The sequence below is a fragment of the Onychostoma macrolepis genome, chromosome 17 (genome assembly GCF_012432095.1).
Source record: "Onychostoma macrolepis isolate SWU-2019 chromosome 17, ASM1243209v1, whole genome shotgun sequence".
Taxonomy (NCBI): Eukaryota; Metazoa; Chordata; class Actinopteri; order Cypriniformes; family Cyprinidae; genus Onychostoma; species Onychostoma macrolepis.
This window is the reverse complement of record NC_081171.1, coordinates 2,475,078-2,495,396: the sequence shown is the minus strand read 5'-3', so window position 1 is coordinate 2,495,396 and position 20,319 is coordinate 2,475,078. Positions and strand designations below refer to the sequence as shown.

Here is a 20,319-nt window from a genome sequence, read left to right as displayed (position 1 = left end):
GGCCCAAGATTGCAGTAGAGAGGTGGCAGAAGGTTTTAAGCACCCCCAAGCAGTGTTTATTGGTGGGTTTAAGCAATAAAAGACTGCACCAGTTTTGACTTTTGTGAGCCGAATAATTTTGAACATGAACGGTTAGAGCCAATTTTTTTTTTTTTTCTTCTTCTTCATTACTCATCAACTTTACATTCTTAGAATTGCTCAAATGTGTATTATTAAACTTTCTCTAATAGTGTACTAATGCCTTTGTTAAATTGTTTTCATAAAATTCTGTTCTCTGCAGCAAAATGTCTTTCAGGTCAAGGGGGCTGAATATTTTGGTTTCAACTGTACACACACACACACATTTATTTTATTTAACTTTTAGTTTTAGTTATTTTACATCTGAGAAATGTTGAATTTAGCTGAAATACATTTTATTCCAGTTAATGTTTAAGTGATCATTTTTAATGGTTTTAGTTTATAGTTTCAGTTTTAGTTAACTATACTAACCCTGATATAACATTTTTTTTAATAAATAACACTTATTCAGGAAGAATGCATTAATTTAGATACAGACATTGATACAAAAATATTCCCATTTTAAATAAATGTTGTTCTTTTGAATTAGTGAAATAAATTAAATTTTAAAATATTACAACAGAAAGTAGATATTTTAAACATTAATAATAATAATAATAATAATTATTATTATTATCATATTGTAATATGTATTTATATTGTATTTTTCATTAAAAAAAACATTCTAACTTATTTTCGAGATTGTTAATATAAACGTTCAAATACACTGATTCAGTATACTGTAAAAAGTGAAAGTTGACTTAACTTAAAAAAAATTGAGGAAAGCCGTTGCCTTAAAATTTTTAAGTAAATGATAATTAAAAAAATAAGTTAAGTGAATTGTCAAGTTCACTTAACTTTTTTTTTTTTTTTTATTATTATTTACTTAATAATTTTAAAGCAACGGCTTTCCTCAATTTTTTTAAGTTAAGTCAACTTAGCACTTTTTACAGTGTATGATTAGGACACTTTCGTGTTTAATATTGATTCACCTGTGTGCACAAAATAACATTAAAATGAGTGATGCACTTCTACACCACTATTAGTTGTGGGGGAAAAAAATCAATAGTGCTAGCTAAAATGCAGTTAGGTTAGTACTCACTACCTGTTTTACCTCCCCATCCCTGCTTCTCTGTCCTGCTCATATCATGGCCAAACACGCCGGGGAGATTTGCTCGTCTCTGCCACTGAGGGATGCAGTCGTTGCCTACATGTGGAGTTTTTGGCTGCTAGAACATACAGAGCGCTCGGGCCAAAGGCTGGAAAGCCCATATGGCGCTCAGCACACATGGACAGAGGCTTCACAGCACTCTCAGCCTAATGCAAATCCTCAGCGCTTATCAAACAGAAGAGTGGGACTATTAGCGGTGATTGGGGTTTGTGTGCTGTGTGTTTTATCTGTACAGGCAGCACAACACGTCCCGTTCCACTTCAGCTTCTGCCGAAGCACTTCACTGGCTTCCCGCTTCTTCACGCTCGCTGTCCATTTGCAGCTTCACGTTCATCTCTCACCGGCCCAATTTTTTGCCCTGGTGGAGCTTTGCTCAGAAAAACCAGCAGTTACGTGACCTGGCCGAGCCTCTGGTCTGTGGGGAAATGGACGGCTTTTCTAACAGATTCACTGAAATGTTTGCTTTAAAGGTGAAGTGTGTAATTTCAGCTCATCTTTCATTGGATGGGCTGAGGGTTATTACCTAAAGCTATAATGAAAAAAAAAAAAAAACAGCAACATGGTAACACTTTACTGTAAGGCTCCATTTATTAACATGAGTTAACTATATGATATGAACATGAACTAACAATGAAACATTCCACATTTATTATTTGATGTCAATTTTGAATAATATATTTACTTATACAGTATGTTATTAAAATCAAAAGTTGTATCTGTTAATATTATTTAATGGACCTTAGCTAACATGAACAGCGTATATTTATTAACTAATATTAGCAAAGATAAAAAGAAAAAAAATATATACTGTAGAAACAGAATTGATCATTGTTGATTAATGCATTAATGTTAACTAATGGGACTTTATTGTAAAGAGTTACTGAAAGCATTTTTTGTTTCTTGAAATAAAATAAACGGTAAACTGCAATACAATTAAATATTAACACTTAAACTTACTTTATTTCTAATTGCCAAGGAAACATTTCTAATTTTCATTTAGTTTAACTTTGTGTACTAAAATAACTAAAACACAAACAAAAACACAACAAAATTACTAAAAATGTAAACTAAAATTAAAATGAAAACAGAAAATATAAAAATAAATTCAAACTATTAATAAATACAATAATTATTATTATTAATAAAACTATAATTATATAATTATTAATAAATACTATAAGTATTATTAATTAATGTGGTTGATTCATTGTTGATTGCATATTAAGCTTGGAAACAAGAAAGGCCTGTATATTTTTGCTTTTCCACTGGTTGGGGTCAGCATTAACTAGTTGACTAGGCACTCAAAGAAACTTAGTTTATGAACATTTTTAGTTTGTTAATGATGTCTCCATACAAATGCAATGCTTTTGACCAGGTGAAGTGCAAAGTTATCATGAATGCATGTTCAAAATAACATAAATAATAAAAATAAGTAAATCTGTCACTGGGGCAGTACCTTTTCTAAAGGTACACTTTTGTACTTTTTAGGTACTAATACACTGAAAAAAAAGATTCATTGAATTTACTTTAGGTAAGTGGCTGCAATCAATTTATTTTAGCTACATTTAAATAAACATATTTAGTTGACTAACTTTCAACATATTTTTTTTTAATTAAATGTAGCTAAAATAAATTGTTTGCAACCACTTACCTTAAAAAACAATTTTCAGTGTATGTGCACTTTAGGTACAAATATGTACCTTTAAGATACCAATAGGGACCCTTTAGGTACAAAGGCATGCCTTTTGAAAAGGTACTGCCTCAGTGACAGCTATTATATCTTTATTTATGAGAGTGAAATGCAATGTTTTTGACTGGGTCAAGTGCAAAGATCATAAATGCATGTTCAAAATAACATTGATGTTGCATTTTCTGAAGAAACTTCAGGTAGATCATGTAATCTCAGAAAACCTACCAAGATCACGGGTCATATTTCACTAGAAAGCCAAAATAAATTAAATTAATCTTAAAAATATAAGTCGCGAAAAGGGTGTTTTCACAGTGATGCCATAGAAGAACCATTTTTGGTCTCCAAATAACCTTTTAGTTAACAGTTCTCAAAAGAACCATTTTTCTTAGTGTGAAGAACATTTTATATTGGTATAATGCATCCCTAAAATAAATCATTTAAAAAATGGAAAACAAGATTCATATTAAGAAAGGCTGAACACGTCTTTGTTACAGACATCACCAAAGGATCTGAAAATTTAGGGAAGCTCAATTTATAGCATCTCCGAAAACCATGAAGTGCCCTGTTTCCATGGGAACTGCAAAGCAATCGAGATGAGGTTACCCACCTGACATTAGTGAGATCCCACGGCACCATCACAGTCTGTAGGCAGGAACTTTAAACCTTATGACTCCTAAACCAAAGACTAACAAATATGCAACACATCAGATCAAACACGACGACTGCAGTGGGACTAATAACTGATTAGTGTTGGTCATGTTGGCCATGAATGTTGCGCTAATGCATTCATGGTGAATGTCTGTTATATTGTGGATATTTTTTGACAAATCCCCAACTGTATTATGTACCAATCTATTCCAATTCTGACCTAATTCAATACAGGCAAACCTTTCTCCTCTGTGGAGCCTGTTCTGACATCAGTGTGTTTTCGCAGGGAATTTGGTGTGGAACAAGTGAGCTGTGAAAATCCACCGCTGTGAATCTATTACTATTGTTACATTCACTGCAGTATTATTGATTAACTGCCTTCCAAAACAATTAAAACCTTGAAGAGAGTAAACCGATCCTTTTCTCATAGGGAGAATCTTCTAAAAACACTTCCAGGTCGCATCTCAGCTCAGAATCTTCATTTTCAGAGGCACAGATCCATCCTCTATTCTCCTCATACAGTTTACCTAATTTGCCGCGAGTCTAATTTCACAGTCACTGTTGCGTGGCGGGAAGTTTCCACCTGACGTTGAGATTATTATCTTGGGTGTCAGACGAGGCATTTCAAAAGGAAACTTCAATAGGATTCTTGGCACACAGTCACTGTCACAAAAAAGAAAAGAAAAAAAAAAACTCAAAACATTATTTAATTTGTATGTTAATGCATGAATTCAATTTGAATAATGTGGAGGGGCTCAAATGGGTTTGTATTATGATAAAAAAAAAAAATACAGTAAAAACAATTGAGGATTACTGGAGACAGACACTGCACAAGGAAAGTCATCTTACATTCATGTGTGCAGTGTGAGCTGTATATAACGTAGAAAAGCCATAAATTATTTTATACATGCGGTTTCCAACTGCTACTGAATACTGGAAAATGTATTTGTATATATATATATATATATATATATATATATATATTCAGTGTGGGGAAAAAAAAAATATATATATCCCCTGCTGATTTTGTACGTTTGCCCACTGACAAAGAAATGATCAGTCTATAATTTTAAAGGTAGGTTTATTTTAACAGTGAGAGACAGAATAACAACAAAAAAACAACGCATTTCAAAAAAGTTATAAATTGCTATCTGCTGCTCAAGAAAGCATGTACAGCCCGTCTGAAGTTTGCCAATGATTCAGAGGAGAACTGGGTGAAAGTGTTGTGCTCAGATGAGACCAAAATCCAGCTCTTTGGCATCAACTCAACTCGCCGTGTTTGGAGGAGGAAGAATGCTGCCTATGACCCCAAGAACACCATCCCCGCCGTCAAACATGGAGGAGGAAACGTTATGCTTTAGGGGTGTTTTTCTGCTAAGAGGACAGGACAACTGCACCGCATCAAAGGGACAATGGACGGGGGCCCTGTACCGTCAGAGCCAGGGCATTTAAAATGGGTCGTGGATGGGTATTCCAGCGTGACAATGACCCAAAACACACGGCAAAGGCAACAAAGGAGTGGCTCAAGAAGAAGCACATTAAGGTCCTGGAGTGGCCGAGCCAGTCTCCAGACCTTAATCCCATAGAAAATCTGTGGAGGGAGCTGAAGGTTCGAGTTGCCAAACGTCAGCCTCGAAACCTTAATGACTTGGAGAGGATCTGCAAAGAGGAGTTGGATAAAATCCCTCCTGAGATGTGTGCAAACCTGGTGGCCAACTACAAGAAACATCTGACCTCTGTGATTGCCAACAAGGGTTTTGCCACCAAGTACTAAGTCATGTTTTGCGAAGGGGTCAAACACTTAATTATATATATATATATATATATATATATATATATATATATACACATGTATATCCGGGTATTATTTCACCCCAAGATCAAAAAGAAATTGTTTTGAAATTATGGATTATGATAAATTAAACGAACAGTTCATCCAAAAATAAAAATTTGTCGACAATTTACTCACCCACAGGCCATCCAGTAGATGAGTTGGTTATTTTCATCAGATTTGGAGAAATGTATAGCATTCCATCACTTGCTCACCAATGGATCATCTGCAGTGAATGGGTGCCGTCAGAATGAGAGTCTAAACAGCTGATAAAAACGTTGCAATAATCCACAAGTAATCCACACCACTGCAGTCCATAAATTAACATCTCGAGAAGACAAAAACTGCATGTTTGTAATAAACAAATCCATCTTTAAGACATTCTTAACTTCAAATCGTTGCTTCTGACTCACACACTGACTTCTGTGCAGATTTCGCTCCTGATTCAGACCAGACCATGGATTTACATTTTTGTCAGAAGCAACAGTTTGAACTTAAAATTGTTTTAATGTCGGATTTGTTTCTTACAAATGCGCAGCTTTTGTCTTCTCAAGATGTTAACTGATGGACTGGAGTGGTGTGGATTATTGTAATGTTTTTATTAGCTGTTTAGACTCTCAATGTGACGGCACCCATTCACTGCAGAGGATCCACTGGTGAACAGGTGATGGAAAACTACATTTCTCCAAGTCTGTTCCCATCTTGGCCTGAGGGTGAGCATATTGCAAATTTCTGGGTGAACTATTCCGTTAACTCGCCTTGTAGACACTGATTTGATCCAGCTGAAGAAAACACTCCCTGGTAAAAGAGAATCATTTCACTGCATCAACTCTAGTGTTGAGCCAAAAATACAGAGTCAAGCCCAGCAAACAAGCAGTCAGAAACCATGTCAGAGAGCTAATTAAAGGTCTGAAGTGTGAGGCGGCTCGCGGCTGGTAATCCTGCTCACTTCTGTGTATCAGCGTCAAACACTGCAGAAAATCTGGACTTTGCAAAGGTCAGTCGTGTCCATCTTCAAAATGAAATACTACATGTAATTGCAATGAATATTTATACAGTCACAGAAAATGCCTTCACTAGTATATTCTGTCATAGTTAGATTCCCAAACATGCAGCTTTTTTTTGGTCCCACAAATAAAAAATGGGTTAACTGAGGTAATTTTCTGAAAAAACATTTGATTGATAAATTACACTTCCTGTTACTCATAAATATTACTTTAAAATGATTTCTGAGGTTTAGCAGGTTTATTTTGATGTTTGTTCCTATTGTGACAAAATCACAGGCAACTTTACTGTAGCTTTAATAAACGACAAACACACAGAACCACTTAAAGTCTCATTAATCAGTATTTATGATCGCTCAAGTAAAGAAAATAATTTTGTTTAATCGTCAAAATCCTTCAGTAAATCAAGCTGCTTTGGTTCTCACATCAGCTCAGGCTCTTTTCTGCAGATTTCCTCAGATATCTTCTCTGTGATTCTAACAAACTCTGTTCATTCTATCACGCTGATGCATAGATTCAGAAGCCACAGAACATCAGATGCAACTTTCATGTTTAACCAGTGTTAAACAAAACCTCCCTATAAACTGTTTGTTTGGCCTGTTTCTGCTTCTTGCATGCTATTTCAGTCTTTAGATACTCATAAAAACAACATGGATTATAACCCAGCTATGACAAACATGACACCTGGGGATATTAAAAAAGGGGTTAGATGTGTCATCTAACACACTGCATAATGTTTGTCATAATACATTTAGAAGGAATCCATCACATGCAACTGCCTGTGATTGAGGGATGCCTGAAAAATGTGATAAGCATTAATTATGCTAAAAAACTCCTTTCATGTCAAAATTAATGTTCTCCGTGAAAGTAAAATTAATTTGATGTCAGCAAATTTATCCAAATCTAACAATAAATAACAGACATACTGGTAAACTATATGAAACCATGCCAATTCCATACATATACATATATACATATATTACTATAGCAATAGCCAAAAATACACTGTATGGGTCAAAATTCTCAATTTTTATTTTATGCCAAAAATTATTAGGATATTAAGTAAAGATCATGTTCCATGAAGATATTTTGTAAATTTCTTACCGTAAATGTATCAAAACTTATTTTTTTATTAGTAATATGCATTGCTAAGAACTTAATTTGGACAAATTTAAAGGCAATTTTCTCAATATTTAGATTTTTTTTGCACCCTCAGATTCCAGATTTCCAAATAGTTGTATCTCGGCCAAATATTGTCTGATCCTAACAAACCATACATCAATGGAAAGCTTATTTATTCAGCTTTCAGAATCAGAAAGAGCTTTATTGCAAAGTATGCTTGCGCATACAAGGAAATTGTTTTAGTGACATAAGCTTCCAGTACACAGAGACAAGAACACAGACAATACAAATAAGATGAGAATAAAAAAAAAAAAATACACATATGTAAATATAAATAGACAAAAAAGTTAATAAATTGTATGTACAGTTGTGCTATAGATGATAGAATGGAATAGAATAGAATGAGATGCAGGGATGTGCTAGGATGGAGGTGGTAACAAATAAATATAAGGTTATTGCACATATGTATTGCATAATGTGGGGAACATTTAACTGTTCACAAGGTAGATTGCCTGGGGGAAGAAACTGTTCTTGTGCCTGGCTGTCCTGGTATTTGCGGCTCTGTAGCACCGGCCATATTGCAAAAGTTCAAAAAGGGGGTGACTTGGATGTGAGGGATCCAGAGTGATTTTCTGAGCCCTTTTCCTCACTTTGGATGTATACAGTTCTTGGACGGAGGGCAGGGGAGCACCAATAATCCTTTCAGCAGTCCGAACCGTTCTCTGTAGTCTTCTGATGTCTGATTTTGTAGCTGAAGAAAACCTGACAGTTATTGATGTGCGCAGAACAGACTCGATGATGGCTGAGTAGAACTGTTTCAGTAGCTCCTGTAGCAGGTTGAACTTCCTCAGCTGGCGAATAAATATATTATAATATATATATATATATATATATATGCATGCTGTAATTAACTTTCTCAATAAATTTATAAACTGCAACACAAATAAAAATGCTATATATAAATAGAGGATCTATTATCTTTACAGAGAACAAGACGTGCAGACGTAGACACTGAAAAAAGAGAAAGACTACAGCGCTATCTGGTGGACATTTGGCAAATTATACAGAGCTGCTGAGTTGCTGGCTTTTGAATTACTTATAGCTGTAAGAATTACTAGCTGGTAATTTTTCAATAACAATTGACAGCGCCTGCACTTCCATTTGTGAGTCCCCTAGATTTAATGCATATGCATAATAAAAAGCACAGTATATATGCACAATATAAAGAGAATTCAGGAAAATTGAGATATGTTGTCTTTAAGATGACTGGGGAAAAATGCCCCAACTGTAAACCACTGAACTGACCAACAATTGACCATCTGACAAATTAATGTCCATGCAGCCAAAACCTTTAACTACGAAGCAACAAAAGTATTTGGTACTCAAAGTACTACTGAAAGAATAGTTGAGCCAAATATGTAAATACTGTCATTTACTTAGATTTAAGTGGTTTCAAACCTGCACGACTTTTTTCTCTTTGTGGAACATAAAATATGGTGTTACGCATAACAACAACCTCTCTTTCATTGCACCTTTTTCATACCCTTTCAGTGTTCTGCTTCTTCAGTGTGTCGCTGTCCACGGTGCTGAATCTGAAACGGGTCAGACAGACAGCTGTCAATCATTTTTCATTCACTGACACCTTACATTGCATTCAAGCTAAACTGCTAAAATGTATATCAAACCATGATAAAATCACTACCAACACAATTATTAAAATCATGAAAAATGATGAGCTGTGTAAAGCGTGCAATAGTTAGCAGTGGCTAATAAATTACAATAGTTTCACTGAACAGAAAATACAACAAAAACATGACAGACATTGAAACTAGTGAAATTCACACATGCAATCAAAGAAATGAAATAATACATCTAAAAAAAAAAATAAAATAAAAAAATCTACACAATTGCTTTTATCCATTCAACTTTTCACGATAACGTGTCAGAACTTGATTTTACTAACCAATAATTTAATTCAAAATTGGGTGAAAGTGCAATACATTTGGCAACTTTTTAGCGTAAAATAACTTGCATTCATTTTTAAACTATTTGTATATTGTAAATACATTTCTTAGATATTGGATACGGTAATTCATTTTCTTTGATCGCATGTGTGAATTTCACCAGAAGCATGTGAATTTAAATGCGCTCGGTTGTCGACATCTGCTGTCAGGAGCTTCACCGAGCACCACCACCATCATCCTCCTCATCATCCTCCCCACCCCTCAACCTCTCCCTGCGGGAACGACAATATCCAGCTCTTAACATTCCCAATTTGGAATTGCAAATCCTCGCCAAAGGACCCAGTTTGAGCGGCATAAACCACATTCTTTCTTTAATGGCGTCAGAAACGCGTCTCACGCTCGCGTTATCGTTCAGGAGGTATGGCGGCTAATCAGACGCTCTGTGAATTCGCATCAGTCAGATTTTCAATGCATGCGTTTGATGTGATTGTAATACGATCGTTAAAGCATAATACCGATCTTCAATAGGCATTCAAAAGATGCATATATTATGCGCGCATACGTTGCACAAATAGCCTAATCAAATCGCAGGTGTTGCTGCAAACAGGATTAAGCGATGAAATTCCATTTCAAAATGCATGACGGAATGGACAGACTGATTTGAAAGCGCTGGTTGCATTGGTGTGCGTTTGTAATTACTGGATGCTGAAGAGTCTGGGGAGAGTTTGAGGTGGTCCACACCCCGTCATTGTTCCAGCCATGTCCCCTCCAGCATCCGCTGCGACAGCCAGTGAGAGCAGCACCACCACTGTGTTTGAGGACGACCCAGACGGCACTAGAGAGGAGGTATTCAATAACTGATGCCGTTTTCATTTTGCAGTCATGACGATGCATGCATGGCGCGTGATAATAGTGAAACAAGAAATGTAAACATGAGCATCACTGCGTGAGAATGCATGAGCAGAGATTGGCTTCATCAAATAACAGGCGGACAGTTCGACCAGTCTTTGTTATTGTAAGCAATAGAGATAAAATCCATGATACTGCATAACATGACAACCAGCATGACACCTAATGTCATGTCAGACATTAAAAATGCTGATTGATCACATAATCAACCATTATAGTGATGAAACAATATATTGGTTAGGCCAGTATTTGGTCATGCTTATTAGGCAGATTATTGTTGGTGTAGTACTGCAGACTAAACCAGCATAAAATAGTTTGCTAATTGGTATGCAGGTCTTAAAGCATGAAAAGCATGCAAAAGCGCTTTTAGGATCAGCTAAACCAAGCTGGGAGACTAGCAAACCAGCTTAGGCTTGCTTTAACAAGGTTGTGTCAGGTTCAAAATCTACAAACAGCTTTGTAAATGGATAATGTCCATTTTCAATTTCTTTTAGGGAATTTTGTAGTATTTAGTGAATATTGTTGTAAATATTGTTAAAATTGAAGTATTTAATTTCAAAACTTGAAATTGAATTTGAACACCAAACTAATATACATTAAAAAAAATAGGGAGGCTTACAGTTCAGAATCCAATGAGAGGAACATAAAATATACAGTTAGTGACAATGCATGAACAACAAACTAATTTAGATTCAAAAAAGAAAATTCAAGATTCAATGAAATACCAAAAAGACATAGATTACAAAAATAAAATGTACAGAAAACAAATATGACAAAAAAAGCATGCATTACAAGCCATCTTCAATGTTCGTATATCCAGCATGCGTCTGACATATCACATGCATTTGCGATGATGTAATGTGTATGGCAGCATTATCTCATCCATCTCTAGATACTGAAAGATTTAGATATATATTAGCTATATGTGCTGCTCTATGATGATAAGATGCATGAATATAAACCAGTAAAGGAATACATTTGTGCAAATTCATCATCTTGATTTCAAACAACAACATGCATGACACTGCATTTGCATAATTCACTGTACTCACCGTTTCCATGCCCTTTTGATCTCATCTGCATTTTCTTTGTTCTCTTTTGTGGTTGACGAGCAGCAGAGGCCTGTGAAACAGTCACTGAGCAAGTCCATGTGCAGAGAGGTGTTCTGGAAATGCCTGCTGCTGTCCATGCTCATGTATGGCTGCATGGGAGCCATGGTGTGGTGCCACGTCACCAAGGTCACCCGCTTGACCTTTGACAGTGCCTACAAAGGGAAGTCCATGATGTATCATGACAGTCCCTGCTCCGATGGCTACATCTACATCCCCCTGGCCTTCCTCATCATGCTTTATGTCGTTTACCTGGTGGAGTGCTGGCACTGCCATGCCAGAAATGAGCTTCAGTATAAAGTGCACGTGGAAGGGATTTACGAAAGAGTCCAGAGGATGCAGCAGGCCAAGCCTTGCATCTGGTGGAAGGCTATCAGCTACCACTATGTGCGGCGGACGCGACAAGTCACGAGGTACCGCAACGGAGATGCGTACACCACCACGCAGGTGTATCACGAGAGGGTGAACACGCATGTAGCCGAGGCAGAGTTAGACTACGGCCACTGTGGAGTTAAGGATGTCTCCAAGCAGCTCGTCGGGCTGGAAAAGTCAGCCATCACCAAACTGAGGTTCACCAAGTGCTTTAGCTTCGCCAACGTGGAGTCCGAAAACTCCTATTTGACCCAACGGGCAAGGTTCTTCACCGACAACGAAGGACTAGATGATTATATGGAGGCCCGGGAGGGGATGCACCTGAAAAACGTAGACTTTAAAGAGTACATGATTGCCTTCTCCAACCCCGACCACCATCCTTGGTACGTCTCCAACTACGTCTTCTGGACAGCGGCCTTTCTTACCTTATCCTGGCCGCTACGGGTGCTGATGGAGTATCGCACGGCCTACGTCCATTACCGTGTGGAAAAGCTCTTTGGTGCCGACTACATACCTGTGACGCCCTGCGATGAGAGACCTTACTGTAGACGCATCCCAAGGGTCAACACTATCGACAGCACCGAACTGGAGTGGCACATTCGCTCCAACCAGCAGCTGGTGCCCAGCTACTCGGAAGCGGGTCTGATGGACCTGGCGCAACGTTCAGGAGGCGTCAGACAGAACTGTGAACGCTGCCATCGCGCCATCAGCAGCTCCTCCGTGTTAACCCGCAGCGCCCTTAGCATTTGCAATGGCAGTCCACGGATCCCCTTCAGCGGGAGTCGCTTCTCCTTGGGAAGACTGTACGGTTCCCGCCGCAGTTGCTTCTGGAGAAGCGGGAGCGGCAGTCTGGACGAACCTGAGAGCCCAAGCGAGAACACGCGATGCCTGTCTGGACGGATCAATGCTGACGAGGAAGACCCACCACCCTACCAGGATGCGCTGTATTTCCCGGTGCTTATCGTCCATTGCAATGAGAGTTGCCCCAATCATCGCTCCTTCCATAGGAATGGCTCATGCGTGGAGACGTCTTTATGATGGACCTCTGTCCACCGAAAGAAGTTCAAAAGACTTGAGAGTCTTTCCGATAATGCAGAAAAATCTCAATACTGGACATGTCCTGTTACTCAGGAATCATTTATTGGCCCACAACACTGTACGCTTACAACAATGGATGGAGCAATTGAGAAATAACTCCAGTAATACATATTTATATAGCAATAATGCAAACAAAGCATTGAAGTTCTTGGTACAAGTAATACTTTTTGATTAACTTGCGCTCCAGGACAGCAAAAACGGGCTGATTTTGTTCACATGTTCTTGACAGCTATAAAGAACAATGGCCACAGAGCAAAAACCTGGTCTTTTTTCTACAAGTATGACCATTTTCACCTTTATGAACCTTCTTAAATGTTGCACTTGAAGTTACATCAGTCAAAACATCTGTAAACGAATGTTACTTTGTTTCTCTCATGTAGTGGATTCCATTGGCCCATGAAATGTACGGTTTACATTCATGTAAGAACACTCCTCATGTATGCGAGAAAAATATCATGGGTTATTTGTACTTTTATTGTGATTTAACTGCATCAGGCAGAACTATATACAATTATGAACTATTATGGCGATGTTTGCAACACTCTCTCAAACCACTTAGGAAACCATAAAACACATTTCAGGCTATGCAACTATTAACCTCTGGTATGTTACGCCTTTAAAACGTATATCCAATTTACAATGGAATGTATGACTGTTGAAGCTTTTCTTTACATCGCTTGTATGTAGTGTACAAACTATCCAACAAGGACTTATTTAGTGAAGACAGACACAAACAGGCTTGACTATTAGTGAATGTTTAAGGGTTTAATAGCTGGCGGCTGCTCTTGTACTTAGCCAGAAATTGCAGTGGATCAGAGTAAATGAAAAGGATCAATTAAAAACAGTATAGGAGAGGAGAAAAATATGTTTCTTTATGCAGCTGTACATTCATTTATTGATTAATTAATATTGTTTTGCATTAACCATAACAAAGGTGCAGCCTCATGAAAGCTCCATTCAAAGTGGTTTTACAATACCAATGATACCTGAATGCTGAAAAGAAGTATTGACCCTCAACAATGGCCTAGAGCTTCCCAAAGACACTTTTTTTTCCTTTTTTTTTTTTTATCTTGTTCATGCAGTCGATCCAGATATACCCTACATATCTCTGGTCTGTTACCTGTTGTGTCTAAAGTTTGCAAAAGCATTTATCAACATTGTGTCATATCACTTTTATACTATCTAGATAATGTATAACATGTCATGAAAACGTAAAAACGCCATCACTATGCTGCCTTCATGTAGCACACATTAAACATTATGTTAAAGGGATATAAAATCACTGAATAAACTGCTTATGGATACACAGAAATGAGTAACCACTGTGTAAATGTGACTTGCCAGAAAAGAGAACAAAAGTCATGTCAAGTTACACTTAGGTCATTCCTGTTTTTTTTTTTTTTTTTTGTAATTTAAGGAAGTATTTCTATAAAAGTTTTTATAAATCTGCTCTGGTCAACCTTTAATTTTGATTACTTACAAACGGATTTAAGTCAAGTCAAGTCAAGTTGAGCTTTGTCATTCTGCTACATGTGTGGACATATAGTGGAATGAAATGTTGTGTCTTGCAGGACCACGGTGCTACATACTAGTTAAACATAAGATAAACATACAACAATGCAAATATAGGAAGAACAATAGAGCTATACAACAGTTTAACCATCTGACTATACTTATACTATAAATACTATAACTACTATACCTAGTTGACTACACATACACAAACTGAGACTGTACAAGAACTTTACATAAATACTGTACATGTAAAGAGATATTTGTAGATGAAATTGTGCAGAAAAATATGTTTTGTACATTAAATTGTTGTGCAGAAGAGAGATTTTGTGGGAAGTAGCACATAGTGCAAAAAAGATTTTGTAGTGCAATGCTCAAGTAAACATATATTATCTTATTGAGTCTTTGTAGCAGGGAGTGTTTATAGAAACATAATTTGATGAATGTTCTAGAGATAAACAAACCAACTAACACCAAAAAACATCCAAGATCAATTCATATCCATTGATATTACTTACAAATGTTTGCTGTTGAATTCACACCAAAATAATTTCACTTCCTGGAGGAAAAAAGTTAAAAAAAGGCAGATTGCCTTCCAGTGTGCAGTTATGAGAAAACACCACTAGATGTCAATATAGAATGTCACATAAAATATTTCGGGTAATTTTACTGTATAAGCAGAACTATATACAGTGGGTATGGAAAGTATTCAGACCCCCTTTAAATTTTTCACTCTTTGTTATATTGCAGCCATTTGCTAAAATCATTTAAGTTCATTTTTTCCTCATTAATGTACACACAGCACCCCATATTGACAGAAAACACAGAATTGTTGACATTTTGCAGATTTATTAAAAAGAAAAACTGAAATATCACATGGTCCTAAGTATTCAGACCCTTTGCTCAGTATTTAGTAGAAGCACTCTTTTGATCTAATACAGCCATGAGTCTTTTTGGGAAAGATGCAACAAGTTTTTCACACCTGGATTTGGGGATCCTCTGCCATTCCTCCTTGCAGATCCTCTCCAGTTCTGTCAGGTTGGATGGTAAACGTTGGTGGACAGCCATTTTAGGTCTCTCCAGAGATGCTCAATTGGGTTTAAGTCAGGGCTCTGGCTGGGCCATTCAAGAACAGTCACGGAGTTGTTGTGAAGCCACTCCTTCGTTATTTTAGCTGTGTGCTTAGGGTCATTGTCTTGTTGGAAGGTAAACCTTCGGCCCAGTCTGAGGTCCTGAGCACTCTGGAGAAGGTTTTCGTCCAGGATATCCCTGTAATTGGCCGCATTCATTTTTCCCTCGATTGCAACCAGTCGTCCTGTCCCTGCAGCTGAAAAACACCCCACAGCATGATGCTGCCACCACCATGCTTCACTGTTGGGACTGTATTGGACAGGTGATGAGCAGTGCCTGGTTTTCTCCACACATGCCGCTTAGAATTAAGGCCAAAAAGTTCTATCTTGGTCTCATCAGACCAGAGAATCTTATTCAGGTGTTTTTTTAGCAAACTCCATGCGGGCTTTCATGTGTCCTGCACTGAGGAGAGGCTTCTGTCGGGTCACTCTGCCATAAAGCCCCGACTGGTGGAGGGCTGCAGTGATGGTTGACTTTCTACAACTTTCTCCCATCTCCCGACTGCATCTCTGGAGCTCAGCCACAGTGATCTTTGGGTTCTTCTTTACCTCTCTCACCAAGGCTCTTCTCCCCCGATAGCTCAGTTTGGCTGGACGGCCAGCTCTAGGAAGGGTTCTGGTCGTCCCAAACGTCTTCCATTTAAGGATTATGGAGGCCACTGTTCTCTCAGGAACCTTAAGTGCAGCAGAAATTTTTTGTAACCTTGGCCAGATCTGTGCCTTGCCACAATTCTGTCTCTGAGCTCTTCAGGCAGTTCCTTTGACCTCATGATTCTCATTTGCTCTGACATGCACTGTGAGCTGTAAGGTCTTATATAGACAGGTGTGTGGCTTTCCTAATCAAGTCCAATCAGTATAATCAAACACAGCTGGACTCAAATGAAGGTGTAGAACCATCTCAAGGATGATCAGAAGAAATGGACAGCACCTGAGTTAAATATATGAGTGTCACAGCAAAGGGTCTGAATACTTAGGACCATGTGATATTTCAGTTTTTCTTTTTTAATAAATCTGCAAAAATGTCAACAATTCTGTGTTTTTCTGTCAATATGGGGTGCTGTGTGTTCATTGAGGAAAAAAATATAACAGAGTGAAAAATGTAAGGGGGTCTGAATACTTTCCGTACCCACTGTATATAAGGATCATGCTGTCTAACTGCAGATAACTAAATTAAGCAGTAATAATAACCAGTTGTTTTAGATGGCTCCAAACACAGATGACAGAAGACTTGGTGAGTTTCTGATTAAACTGTACACGCGTTTGAAGTTCCTGTTTGGCTTTACACTCATGTTGTGCGTCTAATTCAGAGAAAAGTTTAAACAGCAAGAATAACTGGTTTTGAATGGCACACAGAAAAGACTATTATAAGGCAAGTTGGAGGCAGCCTATTGAAACTTATGTTTGGACACAGATGGTTCAGTGATCTCAAATAACCGTGTGAACTTTTGATCGACTCTGACACAGTGAAGTCTAATGATTTTGTTATCAGTCATGTCCCACCCTAAGTACATACACAGAGATGAGGGACAGCCTGCTACTGTATTACTACAAGCAAAACAAAACACAGGTAATCATTTACAAAGCCCGTTAGAATAAAGTGAAAGTTACGAATCCAAAGATTCAGAAACTATAGTTTCCAAAGTCGGACATCGATTATGATTTTCAAGGTTGTAGAATTTAGTAGGGATGCTATGTCCAGAGTGTAACGGTGGTGGCCCTAAGAGTATTAAAAAAAAAAACATATTACTCATTACTTTTGTTCGGGCGCCAGACAGTGTTTAAAACCTGTCAATAAATAAACTTCGGATAACTCATTAAAACCACCAAAGTACATAAAGAAGTCTTAAAGGAGAAATTAATCAAACTAGACATACAATACCCCGCATATGCAAATTTATTACACAGCGAAAACACGTGAAATACAACACAATGGTCCATACATTCAAGATGCTTTGAGTCAAGGTTACATTTCATTTAACCCCTCCATATAAACCAGGGAAGGAGAAAGTAGTAGGAAAAAACAACAACGAAAGAGAAGAGTAAAGACTGAGGGGGAAAGGCTAATTTTCAGAAACCCAACTTAAATAAGGTTGATGCTTCCGTGAAACCTTAAGTTTCAAATACAATGAAGCCCCTCCCTACAGCCCAAACGTAAGAAAAAAAATAAAATAACTTAATCAGAGCAAACCCTTAATTATTTAGAATTTACAACTCCGTTTCCATTTTCCACATAAAAAAAGAAAAAACAAAAACATACATATACAAGTGTATAACGGGGTCGTTTGTATGACAAGCATAGCGTGTGTGTAGTGTGTGCGTCAGCGGTTTTTTTTTTTAGAAAGAGTACATGGCGTGTGTATGCATTTCACTTATACCGTGTGCAGCTGGTCTTCAGCTTGGAGCATTAAGAGTACAGATGGACAACAGAATCTTCGTTCACAGCACGAACTAGAAGACTGGTAATGAGGCATAGTCCAAGACACGCACTTCTGCCAGCAACCAAAAGAAAGTTTGCGTCACAACAAACCCCACCACACACCTGACATGACATCCAAAAATCCAGGTAAGTACTAGTTACCCCTGCAGGCCACTGTTTTCATCCTTCACGTCACTCCTACTTCCAAACAGACTCAGGGTGCGTCCGAAATCGCATACTTCCCTACTATATAGTATGTGAAAAACAGTATGCGAGGCGAGTAGTATGTACGAATTCATAGTATTCGAAAAATAGTAGCCGAGAAGTACCCGGATGACCTACTATTTCCTTCCGAATTCTGTAGTAGGCATACGATGGACACTTTACTATCCCATGAGGCCGCGGGAGAGGCGGCGTCATATTCGAAAAATGGCGGAAAGCCACGACGTGGCTGTCTTAAAGTGTAAAGTACCTCAGGGAAAAACATTGTTGTTCATTGTGGTTAACTTGTACTTGTTTAACATCATCCAAGTAAACGGCTGACTTGTTGAGGGTTTAACAAACAGATTAAACGATTGTGTGAATTGTGTGTAAAAAGATCTCTAATCATAACCGATCAGATGGAGTTATGTTAACCTCATTGTAGTACATCAGCCTGTTAAGGCTGCTTTCTTTAAATAGGCAGTTCGTTAAGAATTTAAATCATTAACGATGTTCGCGCAGTGAAGTGCTCTTTCAATTTTCGCGCTGTTGTGAAGGCGCATGACACGTGACAACATCAACATGGCGGATGTAGTACGTCCGAATTCCATTCATACTACCCTCATCCATACTATATAGAACGTACTTTTTTAACGGTCGAGTAGTACGTTCGAATTCAAATGTAGTACCTACACAAGTAGTATGCGATTTCGGACGCAGCCTCACTCTTCGCACCATAGCAAGGCTACTCCCACCTCCTCACATCCCCGCAGCAGCGAGACTTCTCACACTTCTGTCATGCGTGAACCAGATCTTAACCCTCCTTAAATATGGTCCCTAATTATCCGTTTAACCAGAAACGTAAACAATCACGTGGCGATCGACTTCCGTTCTGCCACAAGAGACAAACGATTAATGAACAACAAACACTTCTAAAAGGACCCCATAGTATTATCGCGTTTTCAGACATTTAACATGATAATTTAAGTACCATGGAGTTTGCTAAGCCTTTAGTGAATTTACTCAGTTTGACTTCTACTCTCCTCAAGATGATTTCAGAAAAGTTACACTTCTATTAGTATATATATATATATATATATATATATATATATATATATATATATCTCGGCTAGGCTACACACAACACGATTCAGAGTTTTGAACTAGCTTGAGGCTAACGTTAGTTCTGTTATAGGTGGCCTGAATCTTGGCATGTGGAAACGTTCGTTAAACTGATCTGTGATATTTGGATATACAATTTAAGTCTAAATTAATTGTTAACAAGTTACCCACCTTTCTGCGTGGCCTTGTGTGCTAACCGCTTCTATCCTAGTACAAGCACTAGTTTCCTCTGAGATGTCGCGATTAACTAATTCCACTATGGCGAAGGTTATGATAATGAATATTAATTAGATTATACTAATGCTCTTCGTTATGATTTGCTCTCTCTATGGCTCTGGATTTGCTGAGCGAACGGTCACTGTTTCTAATTAATATTAATAAGTCAAGTTCATCGTGTAGTCGGATTCGTTCGCCATTCTGACACTCAGCAAATCAGTGAGCGCTATTAGGCGAACGTCACGGTATCTAATTACTATTCATGAGCTAGCGCTTTACCGTAGTAGGAATCATTCATTGGAGTTCAAAGTTCATTTATTCGAGTTCTTTATGGCGTTAGACTGCATTTTACTGTAAGTGTAAAGTAGTAACGTGTCAAAACATATGTACGACAGAACAGTGAATTCTCAGGTACGGAGTATTAATTTATTGGTTAGTATACAGTATGTAGCACAGTACAGCAAACAGATTTTCCTAATTTTAGACATTGTGATGTTTGTTCATCTCCTTAAAACGTAACAATGAAGCTAAAAAAAAAAAAAAAAAAAAAAAGCCAAACTAGATTAGTGTGATCTGGATGAAAGTTTCTGACTGAAAACTGTAATTAAATAAGCTAAATTCTCCACACAATTCATTCTATAGGCTATTTAATAAAATGCACATCACAATTTATCACCATATGCAAAATCAAATAAATGATGAATAACAAGCCTGAATTATGCCAAATGTATTAAGTATGAAGGTAAA

The 20,319-nt window shown here is 37.6% G+C and overlaps 1 protein-coding gene across 2 annotated transcripts; it reads left to right on the top strand.

The window, feature by feature from the left end:
• The first annotated feature begins 8,394 nt into the window (after positions 1 to 8,394).
• On the top strand, positions 8,395 to 15,231 carry tmem151bb (transmembrane protein 151Bb). Of its 2 annotated transcripts, none has more exons than XM_058749889.1 (2): positions 8,395 to 10,333; positions 11,515 to 15,231. In XM_058749889.1, the coding sequence occupies exons 1-2, from the start codon at positions 10,247 to 10,249 to the stop codon at positions 12,913 to 12,915; spliced, it is 1,488 nt and encodes a 495-aa protein (XP_058605872.1). In that variant the 5' UTR covers positions 8,395 to 10,246; the 3' UTR covers positions 12,916 to 15,231. The 2 variants fall into 2 exon arrangements, with proteins under 2 accessions (XP_058605872.1, XP_058605871.1); XM_058749888.1 differs by having other exon boundaries at positions 11,512 to 15,231.
• Positions 15,232 to 20,319: the final 5,088 nt, after the last annotated feature.